An 18,440-nucleotide genomic window follows, 5' to 3' on the forward strand; every position below is an offset into this window, starting at 1 on the left:
TGCCAGATCTCTCCGTCATTCAAGGCCTGGCCCTAATGCCCCCTCCTCCAGGAGCCGGCCCTGACTTTACCCTGGTAGATGTGGTGCTCCCTTGCCCATGGGTCTCAGCTCCTGCCCCACCCTGGTCAGGCCCCCACATCCCCTGAGAGCAGAGATCTGCATGGTTTGTGTGGGGGTCCCAGGCCCAGTGGCTGTTCTCACGATGGGATAGAGCTTAACATCACAGGAAGGCAGGAAGAGAGACAGACAAACAGGAACGGGGACATAGACAGGGTTAGAGATGCAGCTCGGGGCCCCTTTCTCTGCCCTGGAAGGCAGGTCTGTGCCCAGAAAGGAGACTCAGGAGTCCTGGTGCAGGGGGCACTTCTTCAAGGCATTCGGGGCTGGGCCGCACAGGGCCGGCTGGCGCAGCGCCATGGGGGTTGGGGGGGACTCTAGAGTCGGAGGTTCAGGAGTGGGAGAAGCGTGAGGGCCCCGGCCAGGCAGTGAGGGCTGTTCAGAGCAGGTGCCCCATCTACATTGCACAGCTCAGTGTTGCAGCAGGACACGGGCCGGGTCTGGCCGATGCCATCCACATCTGAGGGCTCACACTTGCTGGCGCAGGACTTGGTCACTGTGGAGTCCCCCTGGAAGGGGTACACTGTGGGGTGCGGGAAGAGTCAGCCATCAGGGCTGGTTACTGCCTCCAAGCCCTGGTCCCTGCCGGCACCACCTCATGCAGGCCTCACTCTGGGGTCACCCACCTGGGTTTCCATCCCTCCTGGCCCAGTGCCCTCCTCTTCCTCTTTCCTCCCACTGGTGTTGTCCGGGTGTCTACCATGTGCCAGGCACACACCTGGCATTCTGCACCCGACCTGATGGGGCAGTTCTCACCCTGAGGTGACTGTGAAACCAAAGCCTGTAAGTGTGCCCACCTTCCCCAGTCCCCCCAAAACGAGGTCGCAGATGTGTTCCCACTGAAAGCCAGGAGGGAGAGAGGAAGAAAGGGGAGGGCAGAGGGAGGCCTAGCTCAGGCAGAAAGCCATTTCTGGAGATGGGTGAGGTGGTGGCTGTGCACTGGGGCCAAGCTGGCTGGTGGTGACTGGGCTGGAGGTGGCTCTGACCGGGCACCCAGCTCTGCCCGCCTTCCGTGCCCACTGACCTATCTCCCGGGAGTAGAGTGTTGTCTTGCACATGGTTTCATTCATGGTACAGGTGGCGATGGTGTTGCAGTCGGACACTCCTGTGGGCTCCAGACAGACGTAGCAGTGCAGGGCCGGCGCTGGGGAGAAGGGACAAGGGCTGTCAGGCAGGCTTCACCCCTCCCAAGCCCAGAGACAGTTTGTCCTGGAAGCCCAGGTCTGAAGGGGACAGTGACACTGGCCAGGGTCAAGGTGCCCACCGGCCAAAACTCAGGAACAATACCAGGAGCCTGGGGTTGGGGACAGGCCGGGCTCCACCTCGGGACCCTGCATCCCAGAGTCAGAGTCAGCTGCTGGGGGCGGGGATCCAGCCGGCAAGGCCTGGGTGGGGTCAAGCCAAGTCCCTTTGGAAACGTTTGGGAGACTCAGGGGGACTGAAGCCCTGGCATCTTCACAGCAAGAGGCACCTCAGGCAGGAAGCCTCAGGTGGGGGCGTGGCTGGGAGCAGGTTACCCTCTCAGTTTCCCCATCAGGGAAGTGCTGCTGTGGGGGTTAAGGGATCTGGCCAGGAGGCCCATGGAATGCAGGGTGGACCAGGCTACGTCCGGTCTGCATCTGGGTGCCCACGCCTCTCCCACAGGGACTCACAGGCCGGCAGGGGGACGGAGAGGCTTCAATTCCCTCCTGCTCTAGTGACCCCAGCCCCAACGGCAGCAACCCAGGTGGGTTTGGCTGGCCCCCATGCTGGCTGGGGCAGCCAGCTGCACAGCTAGGCCTGACTCCTCCGTCCCCACTTTGGGGACCCAGCGGGGCCTCTGCCCCTTCTGGTGCACCTGTTTCTGGGAAATGGGCAGAGCCATCCGCCAGGGGTCTCTGGACCCAGCTGCTTCTGGTTGAGTCCAGGACATTGCCCCGATGGTTGTTTCAGGCCCCATGTGAGGGAGTCACCCCACCCCGTGTGTCTGGTTTCCCCACTCGTCTCCATCCCTACTGCCACCCCAGCCTCAAAGCCTCCCTGGGGTCCCCTTCCTTCCCCTGCTCAAGGCCCTTCGGGTGCCCATAGCCCCCCATAAAGTGCGACACCCAGGCTGGTGCCCAGGGATGTGGCTGGCTGCCCCCCGCCTACCTCGAAGGCCACCCTCTACTCACCCTCATTAGGCTTCCGCCCCCCCTCACCGCCCGCCCCTCTCTCCATCTCCACCCTCCTCTCCTTATGGCGAGGGGTGGGCCACACCCCGGCCCTGCTCCTCTGGCTTCTCCTGCCTCTGAGGCCCCTTCCTGGGGTGCCCTCCCCAGGAACAGTGCGCGAATGTCAGTGGGTGGCATCTCCCTCTGCCGCAGCTCCCCTGTGGGTCCCACGCCTCACCGAGCTCTCCGCAGGCAGCCAGCACCAGCGCCAGGAGCGCCAGCCGCATCCCCCTCATGGTCCGGCCCACTCCTCCGTGCTCTCACCCTAGTGGGAGTGCTCCTGCCCGGCGGGGTACAGCGGACACCAAGTGAGGTGGCCCACAGACCGGTCCGCTGAGCGGATTAGTGGGATCAAGTTTCCCGAGGGTGGAGGTGTGAAGACCCCGCCCCAGGCCCGCCTCCAGGGGCTCCCTATCCTTCCAGGCTGCTCCTCCCACTCCCAGCCTGGCCCTCTAGGCCCACCCCACCCACCTGGGACCCTCCCTGTCTCTTCCTCATTCTTCCAGTAACAGGCGGGTCCCCTCCCGGCCCCTTCCTGACCCCTCCAGCTCCCCGCCTTTGCCGCCCGCCGTGGCCTGGGGCTGCCCCCCTTTCCCTTTGTGGGGACCCTCCTTGACTCCTACACACCCTATGACTCGACTCTTCTCCCCACTCCCCTCCATCCAGGACAGCCCCCACTGACTCACCCCAGGCAGCCCAGGGACCCCCCCAGACGGCCTGGAAGGGGACAGGGAAGGGTGGTGGGCCACTCTCTGCTGCTGGCTCCTCAGGGATCCTTCCTGCCTCAGGTCATCTGTGTTCCAGGGCAGATCCGTGTGCTGGATCTTCCCAGATTCTGGACTGGAATCTTCCCAGGAGGACCTTGGTCCCACCTCCCAGCTCCTTTGGGTGGTCAGGCTGGGTACTGGGGGCCTGGGACTGAACTGCCACCCAGACAGTCAGCTACACGGTTTGCTCAGAGGCTTAAGGAGACAAACGCCAAAAACTACTGGGTCAGCAGAGAAGATCCTGGATGGAGAGTGGGGTGGGGAGGAGCTGGGGTCCCTTGGGGGCGCTAATCCCATGCCCCCAGCCACCTGCCAGCTGGACACCTTCATCTCTAACCTTCCGATAAGGCTGCCCTCAGGCAGGGCTTACCGCCTGCTTGCAGGTAAGGAAACTGAGGGAAAGTTCCTTGCCCCGGGCTCAGACAGGGGACAGTGACTTTGGGTTGGGATGACTCAGGCCATCTCCAGCTCAGCTCCCCGCTCCCCCTACGGACATCCCCCCAGAGTGCCTGCACCAGCCTCCCCAGGTTGTGTCTGGTCTGTGATCCTGCCACCTCCTGCTCCCAGTCCTGCTGCTGCCAGTGTGTAGCGTGTGGGGGTGGGGGGACGGATGCATGACAAGCAGCCTGCGTCTTCCTGGGCCCTGGCCATCAAGGCCATGATGTCAGCTATGCCGAGACTCACACTGGAGCTCTTCAGCCCGAGCGCCTAAATCCCACCCCCTCCTGGTCTTTGCTTCTGCTGTTCCCACTGCCAGGAATGCCCTTCCCTCTCCTGCCCCATTGGTTGAAATTCTGTCTTTGGTAGACTGCACTCACCTGCCCACACCCCCTCCTTGCCATGGCCCTTTTGGGGTCCCTGGGTTTTCCTGCTGGATCAGCTCTGTTTGGGATCTGGTCTTTGCCCCAGCGACTGAGAGAGCCTGTGTCTCCCTGAGCACTAGGTGGGGGCGGAGTGTGCAGGGGTGGTGAGCGGGGCACCCAGGATTCCCTAGCATCCCACTTGTGTCAGAGACTTAGCCTAGTGGATCTCACTTTTCCTCACTGCAGCTCCAGAAGTGCACAGTGCTAATGCATTTATTTTGCATAAGGGAACTATGGCTCTGAGAAGTAATTGACTTAGGCAAGGCCGCCCAGCCAGGGCTGGGTGAAGGCCGAACAGCAGCAAGCCTGTCTGGTTTTGCATGGTGCCACTCAGCCACGCTGCAATTGGCCATTGATGCTGGGTGCAGCTAACTGGATTAGACACCCCACCCTACACACCCTGGGTTCCTCTTGAGGCCTGACCCAATTCCTCTGACATGGCATGGCCCAGCTCCTTCCTGTCCTCAGACCCAGGGGCCCCACCTGTGCCTTCTACCCAGAACACACGCCTGGCCCCCAGGCATCCAGCTCCTCCTAGAATTTCTGCCTGACCCCCAGTGGAGAGATCCAGGCTAAGCCTTTCTGCAAAGTTGCAGCTGCCTGATTGGGGTGTGGAAAAATGTGGCCTAGCCAGGGTCTGGGCTGGCTTTGTTTGGGAGGACTGTGTTTCGAGAAGACCACACCCTTCCCTCCTCAGTTCCACTAGGAACTTCTGGGTCAGGGCTCAGTGTGTGACCAGAATCCGGGATCAGTGTATTATTAAGATCAGGGCTCAGCATATTACAAATGTCAGAGCTCAGCACATGACCAGGATCAGAGTCAATGTGTGATCAGGAGGAAGGCTCACCTTGTGACTAAGATCAGGGCTCAGTGTGTGATCAGGAGCAGGGCTCAGCATGTAACAAATGTCAGGGCTCAACTTGTGAGGATCAGGGCTCAGTGTGTGATCAGGAGCAGGGCTCAGCATGTAACAAATGTCAGAGCTCAGCTTGTATTCAGGATCAGGGCTCAATGTGTGATCAGGAACAGGGCTCAGCACATAACAAATGCCAGGGCTGAGCTTGTAATCAGGATCAGGAGCAGGGCTCAGCATGTAACAAATGTCAGAGCTCAGCTTGTGACTAAGATCAAGGCTCAGTGTGTGATCAGGAGCAGGGCTTAGCATGTAACAAATGTCAGAGCTCAGTTTGTGACTAGGATCAGGGCTCAGTGTGTGATTAGGAGCAGGGCTCAGCATGTAACAAATGTCAGGGCTCAGCTTGTGACCAGGATCAAGGCTTAGTGTGTGATTGGGAGCAGGGCTCAGCATGTGACAAATGTCAGAGTTCAGATTGTGACTTGGATTGGGATCAGTGTGTAACTAGGATCAGGGCTCAATGTGTGACCAGAGACAGCCTCCAGGGATGACCTCCACCCACAGTAATGCTGCCACTAAACTGAGGAGTTGTCAGGCTGCCACTGGAGCTGCTGACTTCAAGAAATTACCCCTGAACTATGATCCAGGGATCAGATGGGGCCCTTGCACCTGCTCCCACACCACTGCCTCTTTTCTGGGCACACTGGACCCCTGCTGTGAGGCCTTTCTCCAGGACCTTCCCCAGATCCCTCTCCATGGGCCGGGGTGAAGATTCAAGTCTGTCTCCTAGAGGCACTCTGGTGGGGGAGGGCTGCAGTGAAGAGAGGCCACACTCTGGTCCCTGGCAGTTTCTGCTGACAGGTCAGTGGGTCGGATGGTACCCAGGGTGGGATGGGAGCTCAGGTGCCATGGTCTGCCATGTCCCGTGCTACCCAGGGTCTGTCCATGGTCATCTGGTGTCCCATCAGTACCCAGTGTTCTGTGTCTGCTCACGCCCTGCAGTCAGTCAGTATCCTGTGGCTGCCCACACTTACTGCATCACTGTTTCTGTTTCAGAGTCTGGGCATGACTTCATGTTGCTGCTGGGTCACTCCCAGGCTTCAGTGCAGGCTTTGGCTGAGCCATAATCATCTCAAGGCTCAGCTTGGGGAGGACCTGCTTCTAAACTGGTGTGGAGTTGGCCAAATTCTGTTCCTCACTGTCTGTTGGTGGAGGCCGCCCTCAGCTCCCGGCCATGTGGGCCCGTTCAACGTGGCCACCAGTTTCGTCAGAGCCTCAAGCTGCACTAGCGTCTGTTGCTGGGTAGCAAATCACCCTACACGTAGTGGCTTAAAACAACACTCATTTTTAGCTACGGTCTTTCTTGTCATGTGGGTTCAGCTGGGCTCTCTGCTCAGGGTCCCACAGGCCACAGTCAAAGTGTGGTGGGACTGGACTCCAACCTGGAGGTTCCAGAAGGAATCTTCGTCCAGGCTCACTCAGGCACTGGCAGAATCCGCGTCCTTGAGGTCACAGGGCTGATGTCCCTGTTTCCTTGCTGGCATCTGCAGAGGCTACTCTCTGCCCTAGGGCCTCCAGTCCTCCTTACGTGACCCCTCTGCCTGCCAGTCAGCCACGCACACTGCATCCTCCTCAGGCTTCAGTCTCTGTCTTCCTTTTCTGCCACTAGCAGACATGTTCCGTCCCTGGCTGCATCTTGCACCAAACAGTAAAACCCCCAACTTTGTCATTCTCTCTGCAAGTGCTGAGGTTCACTGGAGGTGGCTTCTGGCCTCTGCTCTTGCCTTCCCCCTTCTTGCCTTTATGATGAAGTGCAGCTGTCCCCAAAGCCTCACCTTCCATGGCCACCTCATCCCAGGGGAGGGATTTGGAAGCTGATTTGTTGCTGCTCATCTTCTCGGCTGATGGGACCCTCAGAGGTTGGATGACCAGCTCCAGAATCTGACCCTCAAGAGTCACTTGCAAGTAATGTCTTCTGATGGCTCTCAATGGGCCTTGAAGAAAGACTCCTGGAATGAGACCCCATGCCCACTGCTCATCAGGGAGGTAGTGGGCGGAGCCACTGCTCATCAGGGAGGCGGTGGGCGGAGCCACTGCTCATCAGGGAGGTGGTGGGCGGGGCCTTGCATGTGTATACCTTTGCCAGGTGGCCTGTGGCCAGGAAGCCCCATGAGCCAGGACCCCGTGTGGCCAGCTGAGAAGTAGGTGCCTTGTCTGGATTCCTGCCTTCCACATTCAGGAAATAGAGGTCGCCCCTAGGCTCCAGGGCCCCTGGGAAAGGGAGCTGTGGTTTTCCAGCCCCTGCAGCGCCAGGCAGTGTCCTGGCATGGTTGTGGGTGGAAGCCAGGGCCTTCTACCAACACAGGCTGGGCTCCCCGCTGGCCCCAAGCCACAGTGAGGTGCCACAGGGGCAGCACTGGGGGCCTCTCCCCTGCACCCAGGGATGCCCTGCCTGTACACAGCCCCACCTACTCTGCTCTTGGTGGCTTCTCCTCCATCCTCTCACCCCTGCCCCGTCCTCTGCTTTGGGGCAGGAGTCCCCAGGCCCCATGTGGGAGGCTGTGGCCAAGCCCGGGGCAGGCAGTTTCTGATCACACTCATATAGGACAGCCTCATTTCTTTTTTTGCCTCCAAAAGAGGAATTCCTCTATTTGAGCAGCTTCCTGGGTGGACCGGGAAAAGGAAGTGTCAAAAGTTCAGGCCTGGGGCACCCTTCCAGGCTAGATGCCAGCAAGGCTCAGGGAGGGCTGGGGGCTGGCTGGAAGGAGTCAGGTTTAGAGGTGCTGAGTGGGCAGGAGACACAATCCTGAGTCTGACACGCAGAGCCCTGTAGGAGCTGGCACTGTTCCCCTCTGTGGCCTTGTCCCCTGCACGGTCCCTCCCAATTTATGTTGGCAACACCCACCCTCACCCAGAACCCAGAAGAGCTCTCTCTGCCACGGCAGCTCCAGGGCCCAGTGAGCCTCCCGCGCAGCCTGCCCTCAGGGTGGTCTCCTCCCGGGAGTCTCAAGGGCTGCCCCACCTGGGCTCTGGCTCTCCCGGGCATCCCCCCTAAGGGGCTCCAGCAAGGCAGACCAATGGCTCCTAAACCAATGTTACTATGTTGAAAAGGAAGTGGAGGCACAAATAGCACCAAGGGTTGTACGTTGGAAGGAGGTATCCTGTGTCCTTCCAGAAGGGATGTGCCCTCCAGTGCCACCCTCTGCATGCACACAGGTTAGCTTCATGATGGGAAAACTGCAGGGAACATCTGTCTGTGCACGTTCTTTGCCCCCTACCCTGTTAGGAGCAGTGGGGAGCAGTGGGGCTTGTTCACACTGAGAACCGGAGCCAACTCCACCCACAGGGCTCACTGTTCATGGGACCACGATCCCCTCTCTTCTCCTCCCCTCCCCTTTTTTTTTTGACAGAGTCTCCTTCTGTCACTCAGGCTGGAGTACAATGGTGCTATCTTGGCTCACTGCAACCTCCCCCTCCTGGGTTCAAGTGATTCTCCTGCCTCAGCCTCCTGAGCAGCTGGGATTATAGGCACATGCCAGCACGCCTGGCTAATTTTCGTGTTTTTAGTAGAGATGGAGTTTCACCATGTTGGCTAGGCTGGTCTTGAACTCATGACCTCAAGTGATCTGCCCACCTTGGCCTCCCAAAGTGCTGGGATTACAGGAGTGAGACATCATGCCAGGCCTAGACCACGACTTTCCACCCTGCGTCTTCATTCCTGAGCTTCACGCTTCTAGGAAGATAAAGCAGCAAATAGCTATCATTTATTGAGGATCTTCCCAAAAGGCCTATTGACCCTTCAATAGAAACCGTTGGGGGACACCTCCAGACTCAGAACCCATGGCCTCAAAATTCTAAACTACTTTTTCCGAGTCCTGGCCCAACCCTAAGTGAACCCCCACCTAGGAAGACCTACCTCAAATCAGACTCAAATCCCAGCAGTGCTGGAGGGAGCTGGGGTGACCTGTCCTTGGGTTTTTGGTGACATTTTAGGGAGCCAGCATTCAACAAAGTGCTAGTGGCATTTTGAAGTTTCCTGGACAGGGCTGATTTGTCCTGCAAGGGCTGCATCTGTGACAGCACAGAGGCTGGTCCATGTCCTTTCTCACCACGTGGCCGGGTCGCTCTCCTGCCTGGGGGTTTACAATACTGCTTGGCACCTCTCTGATTCTAAGTACGGTTGAATTTCTTCTCCTTGGCTTGGCCACTTGAATGGCTTTTTCTCTGAACAGGCTGCTCATATCTGTTGCTCTTTGGGAATCTGGAAGGATTATTTACCATAAACCAAAAATAAAATTCTAAGCCCCCGCCCCCAACCATCTGAATGGACCCTCTTCTTGGCTAGGGTATTCCGAAGTGAACCTGAAAAACTGGTTTGGACCATGATGGGAAAGGGTTGGACAGCTTCATCATCCCTCCTCCGTCTTGGAATTCAGGGAAAGCTGACCAGTGTTAACATCCACACAGACCTTCAGTCTGATGAGAAACATTTACCATCTATTGGCTCAGAAGCCTGCTACCTGGAGGCTTCATCTGATGATAAAACCCTGGTCTCCACACCCCTTATAATCCACACATTCCTTTCTATTGATTCCAGGTCTTTAGATAATCTTAACTCTTTCAACCAATTGCCAATCAGAAAAATTTTAAATCTGCCTAAATCCTGGACTCCCGCCTCCCGCGCCACCCCCCGCACCCCGCCCCAGCCTCATCCCCCGGAGTTGTCCCGCCTTTCCGGATGGAGCCAATGTACCTCTTCCATGCATTTTATTGAGGTCTTCAGTCTCCCTAAAACTAGACTGTGCCCCAGCCACCTTGAGCACATGTTCTCAGGTCTCCTGAGGGCTGTGTCATGGGCTATGGCCCTTCATATCTGGCTCAGAATAAATGTCTTCACATATTTTACAGTTTGACTCTTTTCGTGGACATTATGTGTGGAGGGAATCGTCGTATGTTACATGCGTGGCAAATATTTCCTTGTTTGTCTTGTCTTTCAGTTTATTTTGTTTTATTTTATTTTATTTTAGATTTTTAGATAGTATTTATGAATCCCAATTCTGGTTTTGTGTCTTTTCTTAAAAAAATTTTTTTTAACAGCTTTATTGAATATACTTCACATACTACACAATCCACCCATTTAAAGTGTGTAATTCAGTGGTTTTTAGTGTATTCACAGTTTTACACATTTTCATCATCTTGAAAATAAACCCTGAACGCTTTAGCCCTCTCGCTGCTTCGTTCCTGTGAGGACGTGAGATGCTTATTTTGTGAGATTGTGAGATGGATATTTTGGTTTCCTGACATACAGCTCTCAAAACCCTTGGAATCCCTGGAGTGGCAAGGGCATCTTTTGTACGCTAATGAGAGGACTGGTGACTGGGGGTCCCCAGGGAGCTTCAGGATGGGGACCCACAGGATTAGAGAGCTGGGACTTCAGCCCCACCCCCAGCCTTCAGGGGAGAGGAGGGGGCGGCAGGTTGGGTTCATCAGTGGCCGGTAGTTTAATCCATCATGCCTATGTAATGAAGCCTCCGTAATTCCCCAAAAGGACAGGGTTCAGGGAACTTCCGACAGCAGAGCATGCGCAGGTGCCTGGGGGTGCCGCTGGGAGGGCCTGAGAGCTCCGCGCCTCTCCCCGTGCCTGCCCCGCGTGTCTCTTCCACCTGCTGTGCATCCGCACCTTCGTCACAGCCTGTGTCATCAATGGGTAAACGCTGGTCAGTGTGTCCCTGAGTCCTGTGAGCTGCTCCAGCAAGTCATCAAACCCGAGGAGGGGGTCGTGGGAACCCTGATTCATGGCAGGTCGGTCAGAAGCACAGGCCACACCTGAGGCTTGTGACTGGTATAGGAAGTGGAGCTCATCATGTGGGACTGAGCCCTCCACCTGCGGGATCTGACGCGACCTCCATGGGAATGGTGTCGGAATTGAATTGAGGACACCCAGACAGTGTCCACTGCAGTGTGGCTTGGTTGCTGGTGGAGAGAAATACACACACACTTTGGTGACGGGGTGAAGTACTGTATTGTGTGAGAGCAGGAAAAGTACTCTGGCTTTTCCCTATTTCTTTTTGTTTGTTTGTTTTTTAAGATGGAGTCTCGCTCTGTTGCCCAGGCTGGAGTGCAGTGGCATGATCTTAGCTCACTGCAACCTCCGCCTCCCTGGTTCAAGTGATTCTTGTGCCTCAGCCTCCCAAGTAGCTGGGATTACAGGGATGTGCCACCACACCTGGCTAATTTTTGTATTTTTAGTAGAAACGGGGTCTCACCATGTTGCCCAGGCTGGTCTCAAACTCCTGACCTCAGGTGATCCACCCTCCTTGGCCTCCCAAAGTGCTGGGATTACAGGTGTGAGCCACCGTGCCCTGCCTTTCTCTATTTCTTAATAATCCCTGCCACCCTCTGGTAACCACTCATCTCCTTTCCCTCTCTATAGAGCTCCCTATTCTGGCTACTTCTGAGAAATAGAATTGTATACTGCTTGGCCTGTTGTGCGCGGCTGCTGTCTCACTCAGCGTCGTGTCTGTTTTCAAGGCTCCCCCGTATTTTCAAGGCTCCCCGTGTTTTGACGTGGGTCAGGGCTTCATTCCTTTATGTGGCTGAATAACATCCTCTGGTATGGGTCTGTCATCTCTGTTGATCCGTCCATCAGTTGATGGGTATTTGGGTTTTTCCTGCCTTTTGCCTGCTGTGAATAACGCCGCTGCGAATGTTTGTGCACAGGCTTTTGTGTGGACGCCTGTTTACTCCTCTTGGGCCATGTCTAGGGGTGGAAGTTGGCCCAGGAGTGGAATTGCTGTGTTTACAGCAACTCTGTGTCCAGTCCCTTCAGGAATGTGTCTTGTTTTTCTATTCTGAATTGTCTAGCATTTAAAAACCTCTTCTTTTTATATTGAAACCTCTGATTCAGTTGGAATGCCTTTGGCTTTAACAAGAGAGGTGAGGATCCAGCCTTACCCTGTTCTCGCAGCAGTGCTCCACGCTGCAGTGCTCCACGGTGGCTGTGGGGCGCCCTGTCCCTCCCCCGCAGATCTGAGAAACACTCCATTGTCACCTCAATTCTTGAGCTTATCTGGGTATCTCCAGCGCACCCCGTTTGCATCTCCTTCTGTGCCTGGGGCTACTCTGAAAGTTGTCCTGGCACCTGAATGTCCGGAGGCCCTGCCTGGGACACCCCCTCCTTGTGGAGCAGCTTGACAATTGCATCAGCTTTCTCCTGAGCTGATTCTTCACGAGAACTTTGCGAAGGTGAGAATAAGAAAGGCCAAGGAAAGGGACCAACGGTGTGTTTCTCGGCAGGTGCTAACTCAGTGGGGGGGACCTGCAGATGTGGACTCGCCTCAGCCTCTCCGAGGGGAGTGCCAGGCTTATGTGGGGGTCTCATTCAACCTTGCAGCCTGAAGCTCAGCCATGATGCAATGTTTGCCTAGCGAGTGATCAACTTCCACAAACATCGCTCACCTAGTTTCCCACGTCCACCCCGAGATGGGCGGCCACAGCTGCCTATCACCTCAGTCTGATTCATCCCACTCCCAGCATCTCTCCCCAGCGCCCTGCCCTGCATGCTGGGTACCCAGTGGCCCAGAGGAGCTGGAGGTAGTGTTCCCTGCCAGAACTGGGGGTTTCCTAGAGAGGGGCAGGCCGGGCCACTGGCCCAGGGGTGTGTATGAGGGTGAGGGTGAGGAAGCTACAGCCTGCCTCACCCCTCTCCCTATTCCAGAAGGCCTGCGGCAGCCGTCTTTGCCAAGGGCCCCTCCTCCCTCCCTCCACCCCGCACAGTCTCCATGTCTCAGCCAGGATGTCCTTTCTCTGAGGCTTCCCAACTCCTGCTCTGGGGTGGGGGTCTCCTCGTGTGCCCCAGCCCCAACTCCCACTCTGGCTACTTCAGGAACAGCAACTGCCCAGGGGGCCTGGGCCCCTGTGCCCTTCAGGCCTGACAGTTGGCTGGAGGTGGGAGGGCCTGTTCTGTGATAAGGGCAGGTGGGGGTGGGGTAGTAGGGTTTAGCCTGGGGTGAGGGAGCGAGGCATTCCCAAATCTACTCCCCTCTACCCCCAAGCCCAGGATGGCGGGGCTCCACTCCCACTGGATAGCTTGTGCCACATGATCCAATCATATTTTATTTGGGGGAGGTTGGGAACTGAAGGGGTGGCAGGCACGTCGGGCCCCAGGCTTGGACAGCAGCAGATTTAGACAAGACTCCACACAGGACTTCCCGAGGACAAGTGATGCTGGATGGTGGCTGCAGAGGCCGCGAGATGTGGGCTGGCCAGGCTCGAGGGAGGGGCAGCCGTGAGCCCTGGCGCCAGGCCGTGAGGGCTGTGGGGGCTGAGTGTCCGGGGGCCTGGGGGAGGGCAGTCGTCAGTCATGGTTGCAGAGGCTGGTCTGGCAGCAAGCAATGGACACGTAGGGGCCCAGGCCCAGGCTGGGGATATCGGGGCAGCCCGTGTGGCACATCTTGGTGACCAGAGGCAAGTTCTCGATGTTGCTGAGGACCCCTGAGTGGGCAGGAGAGAAACCATGGAGCTCCCTGAGCCTCTGGTTTGCCCAGACCGTGCTGCCCCATCTGCCACTGAGCTGAGGGTCAGACGCCCCAGGTACATGAAGCATGCGGGCACTCCTGGGGACAGACGTGGCCCTTTGCTCATACCCTTCCCTGGCATTGCTGGTGGACACTCTCCCCTATGCTTCTGACTTACTGGGTGCCTGGATCAGGCTCTGTCCCCCTTTGAGCCCACATCTTCCCACCTGGGCAAGAAGGGCATGGCCAGCCCACCGCTGGCCCCCTCACTCACGGGTGGCAGTAGTGACGCAGTGAGTGGAGTCCCTTGGGCATCTGGATCCACGGGAGCACCCTCCGAAGCCCGTGCACTGGTGACACCACAAGGCTTGGGCTGCAGCTGCCGGCATGGGGACAGACAGGACACAAATGGACGGGAGGCAGGTGTGGGCCACCTTCTGCAGTGATGGTGCCCACTCAACTCCACCCAGCAGCCCATGCCCCTTCTCAGTGGCCAGTCTCCCAACCCTGTGATCCAGTCCTCCTGGGAACTGGGCCCCTGTCCCTCATCTTAGGGTGCCTGGCAGCCCTGCAGCTGGAGCCAGCTGGTTGCATCCTTGCCTAGGAAGGAGCCCTGGGCAAGGGTGGGGCCGGGCAGCCCTGGCTTGTGGTGTGATGTCCCAGGGGAGTGAGGGTACAGCAGCCTGGCTGTTTGGGGTCCCTGGGTGGGGGGTGTGGGGGAGGTAGAGGGGCCCTGAGACGCTCTTTCTGGCCATGCCCCCTTTTCCCTCTGGGTACTGAGTGGTACCCTTTAGACCCCTGGGACTGGATTCTGGTGGCTGAGATGATGCGGCTGTTCCTGCCTCCACAGGGAGCCCAGGGCAAGGGCAACCAGGACGTGGTAGAACAGGAATTAAAAGAAATTAAAGAATGTGTAGTCCAGGCGTGGTGGCTTACGCCTGTAATCCCAGCACTTTGGGAGGCCAAGGTGGGTGGATCACTTGAGGTCAGAAGTTCAAGACCAGCCTGACCAATATGGTGAAACCCCATCTCTACTAAAAATACAAAAAAATTAGCTGGGCGTGGTGGCATGTGCCTGTAATCCCAGCTACTCAGGAGACTGAGGCAGGAGAATTGCTTGAACCGGGGAGGCAGAGGTTGCAGTGAGCCGAGATCGCACCACTGCACTCTAGCCTGGGCGACAGAGAAAGATTCCATCTCAAAAAAAGAAAGAACGTGTAAACAGAAACTCAGTTGTATGTAAGAAAACCCAATTCCCCCTGAGGAAAAGAAAGAACTGGAGTCCTTTAAAACTTAACTGCCTGTTTGTCTGTGGCTGGTGAGCCTTATCTCTCCCTTTCCCAGGCATTGGGAAGACCCTGTTTCTCTAGCTGTGCAGTTGCAAGGTCACAGACAGATAAACTCAAGTTGTAAAACATGCTTTTCCTTGAAAAGTAAGAAATGATGTAATGCATGTCTCAATTAATTGAATAACTGTCTTTGTTTCTTGCTTCTGTAACATGCTTCACCCTGCAGAGATCTCTCCCCACCCCACGAAATGCTTAAAAGGTAACTTAACTCTTTGTTCAGGGCTCAGTCCTTTGGCTATTAATCCGATTGGGCCGTTGCACCTAAATAATAAATATCCTCCTCAACCCCTCGGTCTCTCTAATTCCTTAAAATATCCCGCTACAGTGGCAGCGCCCAAGCAGCAGCAGGGAGCGGTGAGCTCTGCTTTGCTTTATCCAGGAGGATGGCCCGTGCGCAGGAGACACTATGTTCTTCCGCCAGTGCTGCTGTGTCTCTGCCCAGCAGTCCTGCTCTCTGCTTTGGGCACTGCTCCACTCCCAAGGCCCACTAGCCCTCCTGGGCACTCCCCAACGGCTTCCCTGCCTGGTCTCTGCCCCTCTTCATCCCTGACTCTGTCCTCTCCTTCCTGACCACCTCCGTCCATTTCTCAGCCTCAAACTCCCTCCCTCCCTGTCCTCACCCTAGGTTCACACACCCAAGACTGGGTAAACAGAGTCCCTAACACCTGCTGGCCCCTGGTCTGCTCTCTCTGCATAGGAGCCTGCAGGGTGACAGGGCCAATGGTGTGACCATAAGGATGTGAGGGCTGCTCTGTCACAGGCACCAGGCACAGGCCCTGGCTTCCTCTTGAGCTGTGCCCCAGGCAGCCCAACCTCAGGACACTGGAAGCCATGCCTGCCTTATCCCGTGTCTGCTGGGCTGCCCCTGCCTCACTGTTGCCAAAGGTGGAGAAGGGCTGGAGTCAGCCCCGGTCAGCGCCAGCTCCAAGCCCGGGTTCCTGACAGCATGGCTCTGCACGCACCAGCACGGAGCTGACCTCAGACCTCAGTGCACACCAGGCCCCTGCCACTGGCCAGAGTCCTCTGGTCACCCCTAGGCTCTGTGGGTGGAATCCTCCATCGAGACACCACAGAGAAGGTGACACAGACGGGAAGTTCCGGCCAGGGCAGGCCCCTACCATCAGCTTTGGCCCCTCTACCAGCCCCGGAGAGCAAGCTGAGACCCCACCTTCAAAAAAGAAAGGTGGTGGCAGCTGCCTCCAAGCCCCTCTCTGCCCCTTCCCACCAAAGTGGCTTGAAGCTCCCCTTGGCTGTCACAGCTTCCTGGGGTGGGGGGTAGCAAGGAAGATGGGCAGGAGGCTGGGGCACCAGAAGGAAGAGGTGAGGATATGGGTGCCCAAGGGTGGCATGGAACCAGCTCCTGCCTGCCCCCTACACATGCCCACCCTCCCAAGCCCCTGTGTGTCTCAGACCTTCATCACAGAGCTGGTCTGCCCTCATGACCCTGGGGCAGTCCTCAGGGTCAGCGGCTCAGCCGCTTACAGGCCAGGAGGGTGCCCCTGGGGATGGAGGCTGGAGGGGTGTAAGAGACACCTGAGCCAGCGCCAGGGACTCACAGATGCTCCACCACCTGCTCATTCAGGGCCTGGGAGGCAGGGGATACCCAGGTCATCCAACCCACAGCCAGGGACGCAGAGGCTTGGCCCCTGGGGGGCTGGGCTGCTTGGGCTTGGAGGTGGGGGTGGCCGGCAGATCAAGGGGCCAGTTGGTTTTGTTCAGGTCTCGGGATGGGAGTGGAGATGCCCTGCCAAGAGAAGATGCTCGGGCTCTGCTGGGGGATGCCAAGGCCAGGTGTGCATGGCTGTGCTAGAGGAGTCATACCCTTGGAGCCCTCAGGAAGGCCCTGGGCCAAGGGGCCTGAAGCTGGGGGGACAGGGCCAGCTGTAGCAGACGTGGGCACTGTGGGGGGGTGAGGATTGGGGGATGGGCAGTGGGTAAAATCACCCAAGGAAGCAGGGAGCAGAGGAGAGGACCCGGGAGCAGGGACTGGGGATGGGAGAGCAGAGGGACTTGGTTTTCCCAGGCAAGAGGGAGGAGGGAGTCCGGGGAGGGTGGCCTCAGGAGACAAGCCAGTTGGGAGGCCAGGCCCAAGAGGGCTGGGGGGCACAAATTCAGAGTGTGTGTATGCGCGCACACAAAGGTGCGTGTGTGAGGAGCGTCACTATGGACTGGAGAGGTCTGGGGGTTGGGGAGAGGAAGAGGGGGTTTGAGCCAAGGGCTGTGCGCCCTGAGAAGTTGGGGGGTCAGTGTGGGGGTCAGTGTGTGGGCTGGGGCTGAGCTGGATGGGCCTGCAGGATCGCAGGAGGCTTTCGGAGGAAAAGCTGCACCTGGCAGATGGTGGGGGACAGGAATGGGTTCTCCTGAGGTGGGCAGTCACAGCCCAGGGCTGGAGGGACAGCGGTTGGGCTAGAGCGATGAGGGCCCTGAGCAGGAGGTGGCCCCAGCCCCTGGACTCACCCAGCTGTAGGCTCAGGACGGCGGCCAGCAGGAGCCCAGTGTGGAACTGCATGTTCTCCTGGTGAGGTCGGGCTTTCAGTACCCTGGCTGGCTGCCTTATACCTGCTGGCACCCCGCCCTGGCCCTCGCCCGCTCAGCAGACTCTGTGGGTATGAGTCACCGGGCAGCTGGGCTCAGCCAAGGAGCCGGGCTGGGGTCCAGGCGATAGGGGCCAACCTGGCCCCAAAGCTTGCTGGTTAGGCCTCCAGGCGGGCCTGTGTAATCTCATGAGCCATCTCTTCTTGTCGGTAAAGCAGGACAGCCCTGGTTCACCGGACTGAGGATCCCATAAAGGGATCGTCCAGGCAGGCGACGGCCACAGGCCGGTCTCCCTCTGCGGCTGGGAAGGAAGGTCTGGTGGGAAGGAGGGAGGGCCTCAGGCACCAGCATCCAGCCCACCCCTTACACCTCAAAATGCACATGAAGCTCAGGGCTGGGTGTAAGCCAGAGGTCTTCACCCGTACTCCCACCCTAGAGTGAGTTCGATGACAAGACCTCCTCCAAAGAAGTCAGAACTTTCCCATCCTGACCCCCCCAGGGCTGGGAGAGCGCAGAGGGAGCATGGCTGTGAGCTGCCTCTCCGTCGTCTGTCATTTGAACAAGGAACCATGGCCATTGTCACGCTGTGACTGATGCTCCAGGATCTGTGCACAGGAGTCGGGGGACAGAAAGGCCCTTGGCACTAAAAGGGGCCCCAAGGATAAGGTAAGAGCCCAGAAAGGACACCCTGGAGAGTGGGAGCCATCGGCTGTTCCTCCAAAGGCTGGTGAGGGGCTGGGGCCCCAAAGGACCTGTCCGTAACCAGTTAGCCTTGCCAACCCGGGGACCCCTGTGTGTCTCTTGGGCTGCCCACATGACTTCTGTCCACCCCTCTGTCTAGGGGGCTCCTTATGGCTGGGAGGTGGGCCCAGGAGGAGGGAGATCCTGAGAGACGGGCTGGCAGATGCAGGTCCTCCTTCCTGGGGCAGTCGAGAAGCTGGGGTCAGGAACCAGGTAGCCTGAAAAATCAGAGATGGTGGGATGGGGTCCTGGAGGGTTCCCGCCTCCCTTACTCTGCACCCCCAGCCTTCCCCAGGGGCTTGTCTGCCCCTCGGGGATGCTGGCCTCTCTCCCACAGAACTGGGGGCAATTCTCAGCAAGCCCCAGGAGCCCTGCCTGTCTCCCTCCCTGTGCCTGGCTCCAAGGACAGGTCAGGCCTGGAGGCAAGAAAAGCCCAGGGCCTGGACCAGGTAGGGTAGACAGGAGTGTGGCTGCATGGAGCAAGGAGTGCCAGCTCAGCCAGGC

At 57.9% G+C, this 18,440-nt stretch overlaps 2 protein-coding genes across 3 annotated transcripts; both read right to left on the minus strand.

The window, feature by feature from the left end:
* Positions 1 to 346: 346 nt before the first annotated feature.
* On the minus strand, positions 347 to 2,638 carry LYPD2 (LY6/PLAUR domain containing 2). The gene is made up of 3 exons (XM_025394996.1): positions 2,488 to 2,638; positions 1,142 to 1,261; positions 347 to 640 (listed from the first exon to the last, which is right to left on the minus strand). Exons 1-3 carry the CDS (start codon positions 2,543 to 2,545, stop codon positions 435 to 437), a joined length of 384 nt encoding a protein of 127 aa, XP_025250781.1. The 5' UTR covers positions 2,546 to 2,638; the 3' UTR covers positions 347 to 434.
* Positions 2,639 to 12,884: 10,246 nt separating this feature from the next.
* LOC112630099 (secreted Ly-6/uPAR domain-containing protein 2) lies at positions 12,885 to 17,169 on the minus strand. 2 transcript variants are annotated; one of them, XM_025394234.1, is made up of 3 exons: positions 17,118 to 17,169; positions 13,586 to 13,690; positions 12,885 to 13,134 (listed from the first exon to the last, which is right to left on the minus strand). In XM_025394234.1, the coding sequence occupies exons 1-3, from the start codon at positions 17,167 to 17,169 to the stop codon at positions 12,980 to 12,982; spliced, it is 312 nt and encodes a 103-aa protein (XP_025250019.1). In that variant the 3' UTR covers positions 12,885 to 12,979. The 2 variants fall into 2 exon arrangements, with proteins under 2 accessions (XP_025250019.1, XP_025250020.1); XM_025394235.1 differs by having other exon boundaries at positions 12,885 to 13,288.
* Between the last annotated feature and the right edge of the window lie 1,271 nt (positions 17,170 to 18,440).

This window comes from Theropithecus gelada, chromosome 8 (assembly GCF_003255815.1).
Source record: "Theropithecus gelada isolate Dixy chromosome 8, Tgel_1.0, whole genome shotgun sequence".
NCBI classification, from domain to species: domain Eukaryota; kingdom Metazoa; phylum Chordata; class Mammalia; order Primates; family Cercopithecidae; genus Theropithecus; species Theropithecus gelada.

Excerpts from the sequence above, each read along its gene's own strand:
- LYPD2 (XM_025394996.1), bottom strand. The coding sequence starts at position 2,545 with ATGAGGGGGATGCGGCTGGCGCTCCTGGCGCTGGTGCTGGCTGCCTGC. Across the intron at positions 1,262-2,487 it reads GGCTGCCTGCGGAGAGCTCG|CGCCGGCCCTGCACTGCTAC; the intron begins GTGAGGCGTGGG and ends CCTTCTCCCCAG. Across the intron at positions 641-1,141 it reads ACTCTACTCCCGGGAGATAG|TGTACCCCTTCCAGGGGGAC; the intron begins GTCAGTGGGCAC and ends CGCACCCCACAG.
- LOC112630099 (XM_025394234.1), bottom strand. The coding sequence starts at position 17,169 with ATGCAGTTCCACACTGGGCTCCTGCTGGCCGCCGTCCTGAGCCTACAG. Across the intron at positions 13,691-17,117 it reads CGTCCTGAGCCTACAGCTGG|CTGCAGCCCAAGCCTTGTGG; the intron begins GTGAGTCCAGGG and ends CCATGCCGGCAG. Across the intron at positions 13,135-13,585 it reads CTGCGTCACTACTGCCACCC|GCCCCCGGACACTCAGCCCC; the intron begins GTGAGTGAGGGG and ends GCCCTCCCCCAG.